This window comes from Anomaloglossus baeobatrachus, chromosome 1 (genome assembly GCF_048569485.1).
Source record: "Anomaloglossus baeobatrachus isolate aAnoBae1 chromosome 1, aAnoBae1.hap1, whole genome shotgun sequence".
NCBI classification, from domain to species: Eukaryota; Metazoa; Chordata; class Amphibia; order Anura; family Aromobatidae; genus Anomaloglossus; species Anomaloglossus baeobatrachus.
This window is the reverse complement of record NC_134353.1, coordinates 900,481,250-900,497,265: the sequence shown is the minus strand read 5'-3', so window position 1 is coordinate 900,497,265 and position 16,016 is coordinate 900,481,250. Positions and strand designations below refer to the sequence as shown.

The window sequence follows — 16,016 nt, the reverse complement described above, 5'->3', positions numbered from 1 at the left end:
GGTCATCTACATGATGGAGCACACTGTAAGCATTATTCGGAGTCAGGTGTTGGTCCAAGAGGAAGGGGAGGAAGTACAGGAGGAGTCATATGCAGAAGGGATAATAAGATCTACAAGGTCCAGACGTTGAGCGGCACCTAGGCGGCAGTCATGGTGGGGGATAGGGATTAACAAGGGCGCATAGTATCAGCAAAAAGTGTTGAGGAAGGTGCAGGAGCCATGAAGAAATGGAGGACGAACTGGCGATGGGCATGGAAGACTCAGCAGATGAGTGAGAGCTTGCTCACATTTCGGTTGTGCGAGGTTGTGGGTAGAGGGCAGAGGAAGGATGCACGATTCTCACCTCTCTGCCACCAACACACCAAGGACTTGGTCCTCCTGGATGCACAAGACACATGAGCGGCTTCTTGCTGCACTACCTACAACATGACCCTCGTATTGTACGAATTCGAAGTAATGCTAACTACTGGGTTGCCACACTGTTAGATCCCCGGTACAAGACAAAATTTGGCGAAATAATTCCTGCCATAGAAAGGGACGCACGTGTACAGGAGTATCTTCAGAAGGTGGCACGGATTCTTAGATCTGCTTTTCCAGTAAACATCAGTGCTGCACAGAGTGAATCTCAACGCTTTGTCATGGATAGGAGGAAATGGTCTTTTACTTGTCCACATCTGAGGGACCGAGGGCTGGCTGCTGTGCTGAGATGGCGTTGAGTACGGTGTCCCTGCAGAGTTGCACTTTTGGTCATATACCAAATGAGTTGAAAAAGGACAGATGCTGGTGGAAAGGGGAACAGGTGTGTTGGAAAGGGGAAAAAAGTTTTTGTCCGTGGGTTTGGTGGTTAAGCAACATTAACATTTGCTGAAGAAACACCATCTGTTACAGTGGGACTGGCAGATTTGGATAAGGTGGTATATACTATGTTACCGCTATATAACGAAAATTAATAAGAAAAGAAAGAGAAAGGTATATATCCCCATCAGCAGTCAGTGTCCACCGTGCTCCCAGATGGAAAAGGAGAGGTTGGCAACTGGAAGGTTTGGTGGAGGATACAGAGCTGTGTGGCTATGAAACTAATAGTAGCCTGAACCAAGTTAGACGCCACTCGGATCTGGAGACTGGGAGCCCTGTTAGCGTCACAGGGTCCACACGCCCACCCAGCCCAGGAACTCCCTGTTAACATCACAGGGGCCATTGAGTACGCTGACCGTGTGCGTAGGGGCACACCTGTGGACAGCAGGCGCATCAGCAGCAGCAGGCCTGTTAATGCCACTGGGCTGCACAAGCAGGACTTGTAGGACAGGAGCTGGTCTTAACCGTTCTGCGTTACCAACTGTGGTGGCGGCCTGCATCGACACCCTATCCCTGCCTACCTCTGGCCTAAAGCCGCAATGGGTTCAACACATGGAGGTGTGCTCTTTCGGAGCATAATAGAAGACTGCGCACCTCCTTGTTGGCTCCAGCCCGTTTTATAACCTGGGTCCGCCCCAAACCAGGGTGGACCACAATGCACCTCCTAGAGAAAAAAGCAGAGTGACACGTCATGAGTGGCATAACTAGCGTCCTATTTGGAACCGCAACTTCAATAATGACCTCATGGCTGCCACGACACAAACACCTCACCAGTCATCGTCTGACCATCAATAATGAGGTGACAAGTCATAGGGGCGGGCCTCTGCAAGCCATTTGGGAGTGGTCTGGCCACATCGTCAGGACACCTGATGCCCTGTGGTCTATATGGGCCCCCCACATCAGGGGCAGTGCCAAAGAGTTCATTACCGGACCTAGTTTCTGATGCAGTAAGTGCCTGAGCATGCTCTGTAGCATGAAATAAAGGCTCTGAAAAAAGACTATCAGCTTTAGCATGGTGTCTCGGCACAAAACAGGACTTAGACCCAGCACGGAATGCAAGTACCTGAGCAAAGAGGCTTTTCACACTTAGTGTGGGAGCATGCGCTGTATCCCGAAATGAAGACTTAGCCTCAGGAATGGCACAGTCAGGCTGGGCATACTCACTAGGCGAAACACTGTAGTTAGGCTGCGGCTGGGGTAAATCGGCACACACATGCACACTAGCTGCCTCTCCACACTTACACGTGGAGGAGAAATTGCTCTTCGGGTGTGGACTTGGAGATGCTGTCTATGAAGAGAAGGAAAAGCTAAAGGAAGCCTCACTTTCTATCCCTCCGAATGATCAAATGCAGCAATGAATTCTCAGAGTTTGCTATAACATTAGCGTAGCAAAATGTGCATGAGGGTGTCCTGCACAGGTGCTGCAAATAGATTTGCACCAGTGGGACACGAATGGGAGTACAACAGCCACTTTTAGGATGCCACTAAGTTTACTCAATTTTTGGTATTATAATGTCTTAGTAAGTAACAATGAGTTGGAGTGTGCAATGCAGGCAGACGTGCTGCAAATATCTTTGCACTTGTGGGACGATACAGAAGTCCAATAGCCACGTTTAGGATGCCACTAAGTTCACTCAGTGTTTGCTAGTATAATGGCTTAGTAACAATGAGTTGGAGTGTGCAAAGGGCAGGAGGGTACCGTGGCCGGGTTGTGGGTCTCTGGGTAGAGGAATGGAAGCCTGCCTTTCTATCTCTCCTAATGGGGAAATGCAGCGAGGAAATCCCTGACCTTAGCTACACAGACGCTGTCATCTTGTGTAGCTGTTAAACTCTGTTTTCGCGGACCTGTCACCTATGGCTCTGACCCTGCCGGTATGAGCCCTTAAAAGGACTGATAGAAAGTTCTATCCCTAAGCTGTCCAGCGCTGTGTATGGAGCGTATACAGCTGTATCGGAGATAGGAGCTGCGCCAGTGATGTCTGACACCAAGGACGCAGAAGGCAGATAATGGCGTGCTGGAGGAAAATGTCCGGTTTTATAATGCAGGGACATGTGACATGGACATCCTATCACACATGCCGTTGCTTCTCTGGCTAAAAGTCCACTTAGCTGTGTGTGTGTCTGGGATTGGCTGACATGCTGGCCCGCCCCACTACACGCACGCGCTTAGGGAAGGAAGACAAGGAAAAAAAAAAAAAATGGCGATCGCCATTATCCATACAGCAGTGATCTGAATGCGCTGTTCCCGCACACTATACACTGAAATGTCATAATAGTGTGAGTCACAGACTTACACTATTACAGCGGAAAGCCAGCTAGGAATTAGCTTGGCTTTTTGCTGCTAGAACCGTTCTCGAACGTATCTAGAACTATCGAGCTTTAGCAAAAAGCTTGAGTTCTAGTTCGATCTAGAACAGCCCCCAAAATCACTCGAGCCGCGAACTGGAGAACCTCGAACCGCGCTCAACTCTACTAATGACCCCCGATGGTCTCCTGGTTTCCTATTCCAGTTGGAAAAGAAAGCAAGGAGACCTGGACAGCAGAAAAAAAAAAAGGAAAACTGAGATCGAGAGGGGAGTATGATATGTTTTACTTTACAGCAATCCCTCTGCAGAAAGACCCTTTAATAAAGAGTAATTAAGAGATTGTAACAGTAGTGGAATTGTCACGGGAGTGATGGGTAATTAATGCAGGGGCACCTAAACTGGCCCTTAGACTATAGATCCTGCACTTTCCCTTATCCCAGAGATATGTTTGATGGTTGTGAGATCTGGACTGCCAAAATGACCCTAACTCCTGTCCGAACCCACCTCTGGGGAGGGCCAGGACGAAAGTAACAAACCTCACAAAACACATACAGGGAAGAACCCAAACACACACACACACACACACACACACTGCAATCAGAGACAGGGGAGAGAGAACACGTGCACTGGAAGAATAAGGCCTTGTGCGCACTAGGCGTTTTTGCCGCGTTTTTAGCGGCGTTTTTGTGCTGAAAACGCAGTGGCATTGCTTCCCCAGCAATGTCTATGGGTTTTCAGAAGTGCTGTCCTCACACAGCGTTTTTTTGTAGCTGCGTTTTTGTGGTGACCACAAAAATGCAGCATGTCAATTATTTCTGCGTTTTTCACTGCGTTTTTCACCCATTGAGTTCAATGAGATGTTCAACAACGCAATGAAAAACGCATATAGCCGCGTTTCTATGACTAAAAACGCAGCTATAAACGCAATGGGTGGGCAGTAAAGTGACGTGTACAGGAAGAGGATTCCTTCTGTTGGTAAACACAGAAGCATGAATCCTCCCGGTACCGTCTCCGCTGCCTCCACCTTCCGTCCGGTGCCATGTCAGCTCCGTGCGGCGCCATGTCTGGGCGGGAGGTGGAGGCAGCGGCGAAAACAAAAGTGAACAGTAGAAAAAAAAAAAATGTCATATATACTCACCTGTCTGCAGGGTCCCGGTGCCATGCCCGCTCCCAGCCCCTGTCTCGGTCCCGCCGCTCTGGCTGTGTGCAGTCTCCCCGGGGCAGGACCTTGCTTGCAGGACCTGGCGGTGGATCACCTGATGCAGTCACCTGACGCATCAGCTGATCGTAGTCTCGCCGGCTTCTTCGCGCCCGGCCGGCTATCAGCTGATCCTGCCGTCAGGGGACTTCATCAGCTGATTACCGGCAGCTCCTGCAGCGATCGGACGGGATCAGACTCCTGTCCAATCGATCGCTCCAGGAGCTGCCGGTAATCAGCACAGCACATAAGTGAGTATTATTTTTTTTTTTCTACTGATGCATCAGCTGATTGTATAATCGGCTTTTATACAATCAGCTGATGTGTGATGGGATTCAGGCACTTGATCCTGACACATCATCTGATCGCTTTGCCTTCCAGCAAACCGATCAGATGATATTGGATCCGGATTGGACGTCGCGGGACCCTAACCCAGGATTACTGCGGAGGGGGGTTTATTTCAATAAAGATGGAGTCACTAATTGTGTTGTGTTGTGTTTTTATTTCTAATAAAAATATTTTTCTGTGTGTTGTGTTTTTTTTTTTTATCATTACTAGAAATTCATGGTGGCCATGTCTAATATTGGCGTGACACCATGAATTTCGGGCTTAGGGCTAGCTGATAATATACAGCTAGCCCTAACTCCATTATTACCTAGCTAGCCACCCGGCATCAGGGCAGCTAGAAGAGTTGGATACAGCGCCAGAAGATGGCGCTTCTATGAAAGCGCCATTTTCTGGGGTGGCTGCGGACTGCAATTCGCAGTGGGGGTGCCCAGAAAGCTTGGGCACCCTGCACTGTGGATTCCAATCCCCAGCTGCCTAGTTATACCCGGCTGGACTCAAAAATTAGGCGAAGCTCACGTCATTTTTTTTTTTTTTAATTATTTCATGAAATTCATGAAATAATTAAAAAAAAAAAGGGCTTCTCTATATTTTTGGTTCCCAGCCGGGTACAAATAGGCAGCTGGGGGTTGGGGGCAGCCCGTACCTGCCTGCTGTACCCGGCTAGCATACAAAAATATGGCGAAGCCCATGTCATTTTTTTTTCTTTTTGGGCAAAAAACTGCATACAGTCCTGGATGGAGGATGCTGAGCCTTGTAGTTCTGCAGCTGCTGTCTGCTCTCCTGCATACACTAGTGAATGGAGGATGCTGAGCCTTGTAGTTCTGCAGCTGCTGTCTGCTCTCCTGCATACACTAGTGAATGGAGGATGCTGAGACTTGTAGTTCTGCAGCTGCTGTCTGCTCTCCTGCATACACTAGTGAATGGAGGATGCTGAGCCTTGTAGTTCTCCAGCTGCTGTCTGCTCTCCTGCATACACTAGTTCTGCAGCTGTCTGTCTGCTCTCCTGCATACAATGAACATTTTGAAGAAGGAAATGACATCAGACCTTTTTTTTTTTTTTTTCATCAACAATCTTTAATGGCATTGTGCACTGATTAAAAACGCAGTGAGCAAAAACGCAGCAAAAAACGCACCAAATCGCGGCAAAAACGCATGCGTTTTTGTCGCGTTTTTTAGCCGCGGGTGCGTTTTTTGAGACAAAAACGCACATAAAAACGCAGCGTGAAAAAAACGCCTAGTGCGCACATACCCTTAAGATACAGGGAGGAAATAAACTGACAACAGGGATATTCGCACACCACACCAGATATCATACAACTGGAACTGGATCACACACTAAACACTGGAATAGCTGGAGCTATAATCGGCAATGAGGAACCAGATGCAGAACCTTATAAAGGGTGGAGGAGAGACTGTAAATGGTCATTAGCAACTTGAGCTCCTAGCAGCACTTCACCAGCCAGCAGGTATTAACTCCTGCTGGACGGATGACCAGTGAACATAAAACAGCCGACGCCCAGCTCTGGCTGAACGACTATGAGACATCAGGTTGCCTGTCAGACTCTGCAGTGTGAACAGAATCCGCAGAAGCCATGACCCCCTAGTGAGTGCAGAGCAGAACACCGCATGACCGTAACGGAGAACCCAAAAAATCATCTAAAAATCCTGATAAATTTGTGTATTATGACTATTCCGGAACAAACTGGGCAACAAGCACCACATGACCACGGCTGTGACCTCTTTGGGTACAGAACTGTCATTTTAAAAACCCCGTTTGGGAAATAAGGACAGGGAACATCATAACTGGCATATAATGCGCACTGAACTACGTTTCTGTTCACACATCCGATCAGACACCCGTTTTGTTTATTAGGTTTAATGAACAGGCAAACGGAATAAGTTATCTGTTTCATCAGTTGCGCAAAAAAGCAGATGGGTCAGATTGATTTCTATGGAGTCTGTCCATGCTTAAAAAAAAAACAAAAAAAAACACAACCTTGCGTGCCAGACCTTTTTTTTTCCTTTTCTGACACACATACACTAAATACACCCTATCAGTCTGCTCTGGGGACTAAAAAATAGAGTGAATTTATTTTTTTAATTATATAAATAAACTATTTCAATCATTTGCCTTTTCCCCTTTTAAAAATAAAGAATAAAAATGTCCCACCAAACTATAAAATTATTTAACCAATATGGTAAATGCAATGAAGAAAAAAAAAAAAAAAACGCCATCATTGCCTTTTCCGGTCGCTGCACCTTCCCCTATACATGCAACCAAGAGCAATCATTGCCTTTTCCGGTCGCTGCACCTTCCCCTATACATGCAACCAAGAGCAATCAAATTATCATAAAGAACTCAAAAAAGGACGTAATAAAAATGTCAGCTTGTCATGTAAACAAGACGAAAAAAAAAAATACTGGTCTAGGAAAATGAAGACATGAGTTCTCATGACTAGTGATGGCACCGTCCGCAGACACCGATGCCCAAGATCCACAACATAACACCTATTGCGGTGTGGAGACTCGGCCCGGTGTACGGCAGCGATGACGCCCAGATCCTTCCTCGTCTTTCTTCTCATCAAGAGTTTATAAAAAAAAAATAAATAAAATAAAAAAACGATTTGGCAGAAAAACCCGAATTGCTCCATCCTGAGCAGGAGAGAAGTGAAGGGACATTTGTCTTTCGCTGAGGAAGCGGCTTCAATCTTCAGATGTTTTCTCTCCAGACGAGATTGTGTCTCCATTTTATCACTGGGGCAGATGGAGGCAAATCTAATTCAATTACTTTCACTTTCTTTTAAGGCAAAGTTTCTTAAAGTTTGTGCCAGGAATACGGAAATTCAAACTGAGCGAGGCAGATGACAGGGATGGATGTGGCCAAAAATATCCTGCGAGCGACGCTGTGTCGGTGACGGTGCTGTAGAGAACTGCCCCGAGTGATCCAAAGAATGTTGAGCTCTCCTTTATGTTTTGTACACATATGTACCGTATTTTTCGGACTATAAGACGCACTTTTTCCCCCCCAAAGGTTGGGGGAAAGTGGGGGGTGCGTCTTATAGACTGAATGTAGGGCATGGCTTCGGGGAATGAGAGTGCTGCAGTGGCGCGGGTCATCGGGGGCACGAGCAGGGTGTAGTAGCGCCTACCATGACCACGTGGGCCCGCTCATTTTGTGCCGCCCCCACGTCAGTAGCAGCCGTGCTGCTCGGATCCGGATCCGCAGTGGCTCAAGGAGTTTCCGGACCCGGGAGTCGCGCGGACACTCAAATAAAAAGAGGACGTATTTGTATGGGGATTGCTGTAGATAGTTCGTGACGCCACCCACGGTGTGTGGTAAGGTGGTGTACCACTGCTGTTGGGGAGCACCTGCGGATGATAGGATTGCAGCTGGATGTTAACCCCTCCGTGGGTAGGGATGGATGCTCCGGGGCTCAGTGTCCAGAAGACGGGGAGTGGCGTGGGCCGGGGGAGGCGCACCGGGCCGGACTGGGGAAGATTGGTGTACTCAATGTCCAATAATTGCATATGAGTTCGTTGGTAAACCAAGGTGTCAGTGGCCGGCTGCCGCATTCGGGTGTACTCTGGTTCTGGTCCCACACCCGGTTGGTGTACCAATATCCCTTCCTCCGGCACTTCGTAATTTTCCTCACTTCAGGACGACTCCGTATGGAACGGGGAAGTCCACTCCTAGTATGTTCTGGTTGGGAGATGTGCCCGCGAAAACTGACCCTTGGGATCTCAGTGGGTGTTTGTGGATACCCTATCCCCCACGGTGGGCTGCCGTTTCGCTCTATCTGGGGGTAACACTTCTGGGACAAGGCTTGAAACCTTGCTCCCGGCCAGGTGAATTAGAGAAGGGGCTTGCAACCGTCTTCTAACTAGGGTCCAGGTACCCCGCCTGTGCACGGTTTTCGGACTGGATCTCCGCTGTCGGTATCGGCGGGCTCCAACCCTGTCCCGGTCCACTTTTAATCTTCCGAGACCGGACTCCCATCGCCTTTGATGAAGATGAAGAAGACCCAGAAATGTCTTAGTTATAGGAGAGCACTAACATGCTCGGTACTGAAAACTAGCAGGTCTGATGCTCGGATCGGCTAGACTCAAGTAATGAGTATAATGGAAGTCTATAGGGAACTCAACCATTTGTTTGATGCTTGAGTTTTCCAATGACTTACATTATACTCGGGTACTCTAGTCACACCCATCTGAGCATCTGACCTGCTCATTTCAAGTACCGAGCACCCAAGCATGGTAGTGCCCGATCATCACTAGTTACGAGTACTGAGCACCCGAGCATGGTAGTGCCCGATCATCACTAGTTACGAGTACTGAGCACCCGAGCACAGTAGTGCCCGGTCATCACTAGTTACGAGTACTGAGCACCCGAGCATGGTAGTGCTCACTCATCACTAGTTACAAGTACTGAGCACCCGAGTATGGTAGTGCCCGCTCATCACTAGTTACAAGTACTGAGCACCCGAGCATGGTAGTGCCCGCACATCACTAGTTACGAGTACTGAGCACCCGAGCATGGTAGTGCCCGCTCATCACTAGTTACAAGTACTGAGCACCCGAGCATGGTAGTGCCTCCTCATCACTAGTTACGAGTACTGAGCACCCGAGCATGGTAGTGCTCACTCATCACTAGTTATGAGTACTGAGCACACGAGCATGGTAGTGCCCGCTCATCACTAGTTACGAGTACTGAGCACACGAGCATGGTAGTGCCCGCTCATCAATAGTCTTAGTCAAAAGTACATTTAAACTTAGGAGACACAGACCTGGAACACAACCCGTGACTTCTCCAGCAGGTAAGTTCTCATATTGGCACCAATGATGTGAAATCTCTTGTCAAATCCTATCTGGATGTATTTTCCAAACCGGCTGCTGTTGTCATTGCGGGTGGTTTTGGCATTTCCAATGGCCTGCAGGAACAAAACGTCAGAGGTGAGCATCAATGTATGGTCCACATAGCATTATCTGATGGATGGTCAAAAAGCAACATACTGTGATAGAATGCATCCTACATAAAACAGCGCCACCCAGAGTCCACTTCAATGTACTACACCTCATAAAAAAAGTGTTGCAAAGTTATACTTACGTTTGCCGAGTACAGAAGAACAACAATAAAGCATCATTCAGATTTGGAGGATTTAGCTTCAAAGTCCTTTTAACTTAATGGAATATAGTAGTGCAAATTTTTGGGCACGTTGTAGAATTTGGGTGGCGGATTTGTCATAGATTTTGCCACAAATGACAACTATTACACTGCAAAAGTCCACAATTCTTTGTGTACATGTTAATATGGATAAATGGTCATAAAAGTTTATGATCCCCCCTTTCATCTTTTGTGGATTTTTTCTATTTTATTATTAAGGTTTTTTGTGGGTGTCACTTAGGGAGAAAAATGTCACATAACCTTTAATAAGCTTTAAAGGTGAAACGTTATTCATTAATAGCAAAAAAAAAAAGATTTGTGGTACATTGGTGCATTAACTGGTGGTGTGCTGTCATGGAGGGCAGAAATAGCAAAACGTTGGCCACACGACTTGTGTTGTTGCCATGTAGGCCCAGCATTAAAGCCCCCGTACACATTACACTAATGTTGGCTGAAGCCCTCACTAACGGTCAGGCATGTCTTATATCAGACAACCAATAGCAATGTAGTCCCGGATATAAGTCGCTAGCAGAGAGGTTTGTTGGCGGCTTTCTCTGAGAGCATGGGAGAGCCGGGCGGGATGGCTGGCCACCCAATGACAGTTATGGCCGGCTATAGATGGGCTCACTTGAAGAGGGAGTTATGGGAATAGATAGGAAGATAGAGATGGGTGGATGGATTTGTGGAACATGTGGTCCCCATTTTGGGCTGGCTCCATGTCAGAGTTTGCAGGTAGCCGCACGTCCTGCAATTGGATGAACTGCTTGGGCCTCTTTATCGACTGATGGACTCTATCTTGTGGCTTTTGTGAACCCTGGAGTCCTGTCTGCCTCCTGCCACGGGTCTTGGACCTTCTGTTCCATCGTTGTCTGACCTCCATGTCACTCCTATGAGTCCAGTGTCCAGTCATCTTGTGTCGACCCATCAGTATCTCTGCTGCCTGTCATCCTGTGGTCTCCAGTCATCCTGTGTCTGCTGTTAGTAACTCTGCTGCCAGTCAGTCTGTGGTCTCCAGTCATCCTGTGTCCACTGTTGAGGCTATGTGCCCACAGGAGATTAAACCTGCAGATTTACCTGCGGAAAATCCACGGATTTTCTGGATTTTCCAGATAAATCCGCAGGTTTCAGCATGTACAGACACTCTCCATGTTATCCTATGGGACATGGGGAGTGTCAGTGTCCACGCTGCGGATACTTGCGGCTGCGGAATATGCTGCGGATCTCCTGCAGCCGCACATAACTGCATGTCAATAATTTCTGCGGAATTACCTGCGAAAATCCCGGCTCCCCACTATGGAGATAAGGCCGGGACTTCCGCAGGTAAGCCGCACGAATATCCGCAGGTTTACCGCAGCTATTTTGCTGTACTACCGCAGCTAAAAATAGCTGCGGATTCCGGCAAGCAGCTGCGGGAAACCAGCGGCCGTACCTGCGGATATATCCACAGGTACAAAGTCCCGTGGGCGCATAGCCTTAGTAAGTCTCCAGTCTGTGGTCTCCAGTCTGTGGTCTCCAGTCTGTGGTCTCCAGTCTGTGGTCTCCAGTCATCCCGTGTCCGCCTGTCAGTAACTCTGCTGCCTGTCAGCCTGCGGTCTCCTGTCATCCTGTGTCTGCTGTTAGAAACTCTGCTGTCTGTCAGTGTCAGTCTGTAGTCTCCAGTCATCTGATCTCTGCTGTTAGTAACTCTGTTGTCTGTCAGCCTGCGGTCTCCAGTCATCCTGTGCTCGCTATTAGTGACTCTACTGTCTGTCAGTCTGCGGTATCCAGTCATCTTGTGTCCGCCTGTCAGTAACTCTGCTACCTGTCAGTCTGCGGTCTCCAGTCATCCTGTGTCCGCCTGTCAGTAACTCTGCTGCCTGTCAGTCTGTGGTCTCTAGTCATCCTGTGTCCGCCTGTCAGTAACTCTGCTGCCTGTCAGCCTGTGGTCTCCAGTCATCTGATCTCCGCTGTTAGTAACTCTGCTGCCTGTCAGCCTGCGGTCTCCTGTCATCCTGTGTCTGCTGTTAGAAACTCTGCTGTCTGTCAGTGTCAGTCTGTAGTCTCCAGTCATCTGATCTCCGCTGTTAGTAATTCTGTTGTCTGTCAGCCTGCGGTCTCCAGTCATCCTGTGCTCGCTATTAGTGACTCTACTGTCTGTCAGTCTGCGGTATCCAGTCATCTTGTGTCCGCCTGTCAGTAACTCTGCTGCCTGTCAGTCTGCGGTCTCCAGTCATCCTGTGTCCGCTGTTAGTAACTCTGCTGCCTGTCAGTCTGCGGTCTCCAGTCATCCTGTGTCCGCCTGTCAGTAACTCTGCTGCCTGTCAGTCTGTGGTCTCTAGTCATCCTGTGTCCGCCTGTCAGTAACTCTGCTGCCTGTCAGTCTGTGGTCTCTAGTCATCCTGTGTCCGCCTGTCAGTAACTCTGCTGCCTGTCAGCCTGCGGTCTCCAGTCATCCTGTGTTCCATTTGACCCCTTGACTGCTGCGCCAGTGGCGGCGGGTCCATCCCGGATCAGCGGGCTTAGTGTCCTCACCGCCACCACGTGGCTCCCGCACGTCACACACGCTCGGGTTACACTGTCACCTTCCTATATCCTCGGGGAACACTTCATACAAAGCTGACCCTGTTCCGCCCTGAGAATAAAGGTGATTTCCGCAGAACTCCATTCAGGTCCAGGTAACACAAGCCCTGGAGCCTCATCTCTCCGGTGTGTGACCCAATAACAAGCCCGGAAAATGATCCTGGGACCAGAATTATCCATACAGAGACTCATCCACACGTCCTGTGAGAAGTCTAACAGCACCATCAGGACCCGCACAGGGTCATTATCTGTGGCTTTGTCCATAGGAATCCATCATGCCTGACCGGTGTTTTGACCGATAACGTGGCTATGGTTCAAAGTAGACATCTTGACCCATCTTGTCTGCTGTGTATGGGCTCCTTTAAGCAGCCTTTGCTGTACGGTGACCTTATTCTTCACTTTCTGTATTTTCTCCATCTGTGACAACCCTTCCTGGACCAGTGGTGCGGCAGCTTTGTCATAGGCCCATTGTGAGATTCCTACGTTATATCAGTCTCAAACTTCACAGCAGCAGTGAATATTAACGGATGGTTTGTGAACATTTACTAGATGGCGATTTGTAGAAATGATGGTAAAACGACCGCGGCACGCAGAAAAGGAACTGAGGTTTTAAAAAAAATTAAAAAAAACTGTTTTGATAAAACTTTAAAGTATAAAATAAAAACATCAACAATTAACTTTTCTGTAATGGAATAACTTGTAATAACCTGTGATGAAAACGTCACTATATTCGCAGCCTGTGGTTATTGAGAGCTCAGGAAAATGTTTTATGATTTTGTAGCTTTTTTTATTTTTTGTTTTTATTTTAGGATTGGCCCTGGGTGATCTCAGCGATGCATCACAATATTTCTTAATTACTCCTTACAATGACAAGTAGTGCTTGCTTTATGGAAACGTGTCTGCCACAAGCAAAAAAAAAAAAAAAAAAAAAAAAAACAAAAATCCTCCCAGAATTTTATCTGATAAATAAGTTAAAAGTGACAGTTAACTGCTAATAATAAGAATTCCTGCTCTCAGACACTTAGAGATTGTCTGGGACTTGTACACTGATGGACGCTACTTTCATAGGTCAGCAATATCTCATCGGTGGCAGTGATTTCCCAGAAAAATGCTCGAGTCCCCCATTAACTTTCATTATACTCGCCGCTCGGGCTCAAGAGTCAAGCCCCATCAGAGCACCCAACCACTTTTAACAAGGACCCGAGCATGGTAGTGCCCGGTCATTACTAGTTACAAGTACCGAGCACCTGAGCATGGTAGTGCCCGCTCATCACTAGTTACCAGTACTGAGCACCTGAGCATGGTAGTGCCCGCTCATCACTAGTTACGAGTAGCAAGCACCTGAGCATGGTAGTGCCCGCTCATCACTAGTTACGAGTACCAAGCATCTGAGCATGGTAGTGCCCGCTCATCACTAGTTACCAGTACTGAGCACCTGAGCATGGTAGTGCCCGCTCATCACTAGTTACCAGTACTGAGCACCCGAGCATGGTAGTGCCCGCTCATCACTAGTTACCAGTACTGAGCACCTGAGCATGGTAGTGCCCGCTCATCACTAGTTACGAGTAGCAAGCACCTGAGCATGGTAGTGCCCGCTCATCACTAGTTACAAGTACAGAGCACCTGAGCATGGTAGTGCCCGCTCATCACTAGTTACGAGTACTGAGCACCCGAGCATGGTAGTGCCCGCTCATCACTAGTTACGAGTACAGAGCATTTGAGCATGGTAGTGCCCGCTCATCACTAGTTATCACTTATCCTATCAGGCTGGTGAAACCAATTTGAAGTGGCTGTCCCCATTCAGAAAGTCTTGGGACCCTGAATACAGTTTGTACAAAAAACAAGCAAACAAATTAGGATTGGCGATGATTGACAATCAGTGAGCTCAGTGACTACCAGTATAGATGAAACGCTCTGCGTAGACCTGAGTATAGATGACACGCTCTGCGTAGACCTGAGTATAGATGAAACGCTCTGCGTAGACCTGCTTGGCTCACTAATTAGCTGATGTACCGCTGACATGATTTCAGCACCGCAGTTAATGCCGATTTATTTTTCTATGTTTTTAATAACAAACTGCGCTGGGGGCCAAGATTTTTTGACAGGGACAGCTCCTAAAAGTTTACGATCATGCTCCTAGGAAAAAAGGCAATGCATCTACAAGTGCAGCAACAGACTTGACAGAACATGAATGAATGACTTTTATGGGGGAGTGTAGTGAGCATGCTCTTTGGCATGTACAGAAGTTACTGTGCGGTGAGGAGGAGGAGGTGAGCTGTGAACATCATCACCATCTTCATGGATCAGTGACAGATTCCGCGTTGTCTGCCTCCAGCATTAGCATAATCGACGTTACCTTTCCGTGAAAGAATGACTGATATGTTTATTAAACGCAAATCACATTAAATGGTTTCTGGCCTAATGAAATCTGAAGATTAAAAATGGGTCCAGCTGCCCTTTATCTGTGCTACTCATCTGAAGAACGCCACACCTAACACTAGTTAATGCTGCCAGGATGATCCCTTCCCGCTAACCTAATTACCCAGATCTGGAAAGGAACGTCATCTGCGCTGACGTGGGTGTCATCCTCGGGTGAGGTGGCTTTCCGGTGTACACCGGGCACTGGATCACAATAATGTGCTTATAATATTTCACTGATAAGTATGGGTAGGCTCAGGGGTCTCCTTGAAGGGAACCTGTCATCAGATTTTGTTTATGTGTAAACTAAGATAACGCCCCTGAGACCCTCAGGGCACTACAAGGAACTGCATCCTCTAGGGGATGGAGGACCTACCCCCCTGGGACCTGGAGTACCAGTGCCGATTCCACCAACACACACCTAAATCCTAGTTTTCCTCCCCACACTGGGCATAGAGGTTTAACCATGTAAGGGAATGGTTGCCATGGGAACGAGTCACTGGGTATAGCCAGCCTGGTGGGAGGGGTCGGTCAGTCAGAGGCAGTCTGGAGTTGGGAGGACACAGGAGAGGTGTGCGGACGTGCCCGAGCTGGGTTCGTGTAACGGTGACCCCGGGGTCACAGGAGAGAGGTCGCCAGGACGGGTACCGAGATACCGCTGGGACCAGAGCACACACGGGGCACAGGGCCCTAGGTCAAATGTCAAGTTTCAAACGTCGTAAGTTTGATAAATACCTGCCCGCTGAGGACACCTTCACGAACTTCATCGAACCAAATAATCCGGGGGCATCAGCAGTAAACTAGGATTGGGGTTCGGACACTTACCCCCCCGCAGGGTCCGCACTGCCCGCCGTACGGAGAAGGAGACTTTACCCCAAAAGGGACAGTCGGGGTTCCCAAACGCTCCATGCTACTAGAACTCAATCTACAGAGAGTGCTGGGGATAGAGCAACCTGGGTCACTACATTGGCCCTGATACTCCTGGGACCGGAACCAGCAAGCCGAGGGTCCATGTGAGTAGAGACTGTTACAGTTAACCTGGTGTGGTCTCCATCATTATACATCATACATCTCCCAGGCACAGACCTACCTGCGGAGGGCCTACCACCATAGCTGCCACTATCACCATCCCTAGGAGTACCCACGTTGAGCAGCGGTGGTTCTCCATTCT

At 48.3% G+C, this 16,016-nt stretch overlaps 1 protein-coding gene and 1 long non-coding RNA gene across 3 annotated transcripts in view; one reads left to right on the top strand and one right to left on the bottom strand.

Moving 5' to 3' along the window:
• MYO5B (myosin VB) overlaps positions 1 to 16,016 on the bottom strand; it is a 327,189-nt gene that overhangs the window by 156,088 nt on the left and 155,085 nt on the right. For both annotated transcript variants that reach the window (XM_075327185.1, XM_075327192.1), the window contains exon 6: positions 9,492 to 9,635. In XM_075327185.1, coding sequence (XP_075183300.1) covers positions 9,492 to 9,635 — 144 coding nt within the window. The remainder of the gene's footprint in view (positions 1 to 9,491; positions 9,636 to 16,016) is intronic.
• Positions 1 to 16,016, top strand: part of LOC142255743 (uncharacterized) — a 78,597-nt gene that overhangs the window by 28,979 nt on the left and 33,602 nt on the right. The gene's annotated exons all lie outside the window — the stretch shown is intronic.